Below are 1,267 nucleotides of genomic sequence, written 5' to 3' on the forward strand. Positions count from 1 at the left end.
GGAGGGTTCTGGTCTATCTGGGGGGCGACTCTTCCAGGAGAGCGAGATAAAGTGTCCCCCCTGAATTGCAGATATTCTGACAAGTCAGCGTACGAAAAAGTGTTCATTCGCCTTCGTTTTTTCATCCCACTTGATCCGAACCGGTGTCAGAAGGCCATTACGACTGATAGCAATCGTGATCTCAGCTGCGGAGAGCTCACCTTCTCGTAGACCACCTTTCATTGGATCCTTGCCCAGAGCAGTTAACGCGTCGATTGTCCCTCTCAGATAGTCGTATTGTAAGCGCAGACCCACGTCCTTTGGTGGCGCTTGCACGAGCTTCCTGATTTGATGCCGGATCAGTTTGACCGGTCGATCAAATTCTTTGCGCAGGCGATTCAATGCCACTTTATAATCAGCATTGCTGCTAGATAAACTGCTGATAACATCCGCCGCTTTGCCGGTTTAGCAGCCACAGAGGTAGGTCAGTTTCGCTGCGTTGGACAAGTCTTTTGGCTGATGTACGCGATAATCAAACTGGTCCCAAAACGCACGAAACTCCGTGAAGTCTCCACTGAACTTGGGCAGATCGCACCTTGGCAACAGTGCAGTGAGTTCATGGACAGAAATCGCAGCCGTCACCACTTCAGATCCTGATCTTGACGCTGCATCTCCCTGGTCGTCCAGTCGTCCAGGTTGTTCACTTCCGTTCGACCGCATCAGAGTTAGCGCTTGGGCTTTGCGCTCTCTGAATCCTTTCCGATACTTTGACCAGTCATCTTCTGCCATCTTCCGTTCTTCCTCTTCCAGGCTTAATTCTAGCTCCACCTGAAAAGCATCTGTCTCCAGGTAAAGTCTCTCAGTCATCGAAATCTGCTCTCAGATTTCCAATACTTCCGCTGCTCCTACGCACAACTGATCGATCTCTTCAAAGAGCTGATTCAGGCATTCCTTGCAGATGATCACCTTCTTCGATTTTTCTCTTGTTCTAGTCGACATTGCTGCTGCAGTCGTGCTATCCAGAGGTCTGTCGCTTTAGATGGATCAGGCTCGGAGGACCAAATGTTGGCTACACAATTATGCCAACTGGCAGTGGACCGTATTATTATTGATATTCAGACGCGCAGTCAAATCGACTCTCAGCAAGCTGATGAGTCGGTCGATACATGAAACAATCACAAGTTGATACTCAAACTTTATTGTGATACTGGACGAGAAGACTCACTCCAACGAAATGATGGTCACATGTTAAGATCGTAGCTCGTCTGCGATACCTGCATTTCAATGA

General features: G+C 48.6%; 1 protein-coding gene across 1 annotated transcript; it reads right to left on the reverse strand.

Annotated features, from left to right (window-relative positions):
- Window positions 1-84: 84 nt before the first annotated feature.
- Tsp_16081 (putative translation initiation factor IF-2) lies at window positions 85-1,253 on the reverse strand (the record flags this gene model as incomplete). Its single annotated transcript, XM_003370446.1, has 3 exons — window positions 85-406; window positions 518-807; window positions 1,175-1,253. Coding segments are annotated over 3 exons (691 nt in total), but the record flags the coding sequence as incomplete, so codon positions are not given.
- Between the last annotated feature and the right edge of the window lie 14 nt (window positions 1,254-1,267).

This window comes from Trichinella spiralis (genome assembly GCF_000181795.1).
Source record: "Trichinella spiralis strain ISS 195 chromosome Unknown Scfld742, whole genome shotgun sequence".
NCBI lineage: Eukaryota > Metazoa > Nematoda > Enoplea > Trichinellida > Trichinellidae > Trichinella > Trichinella spiralis.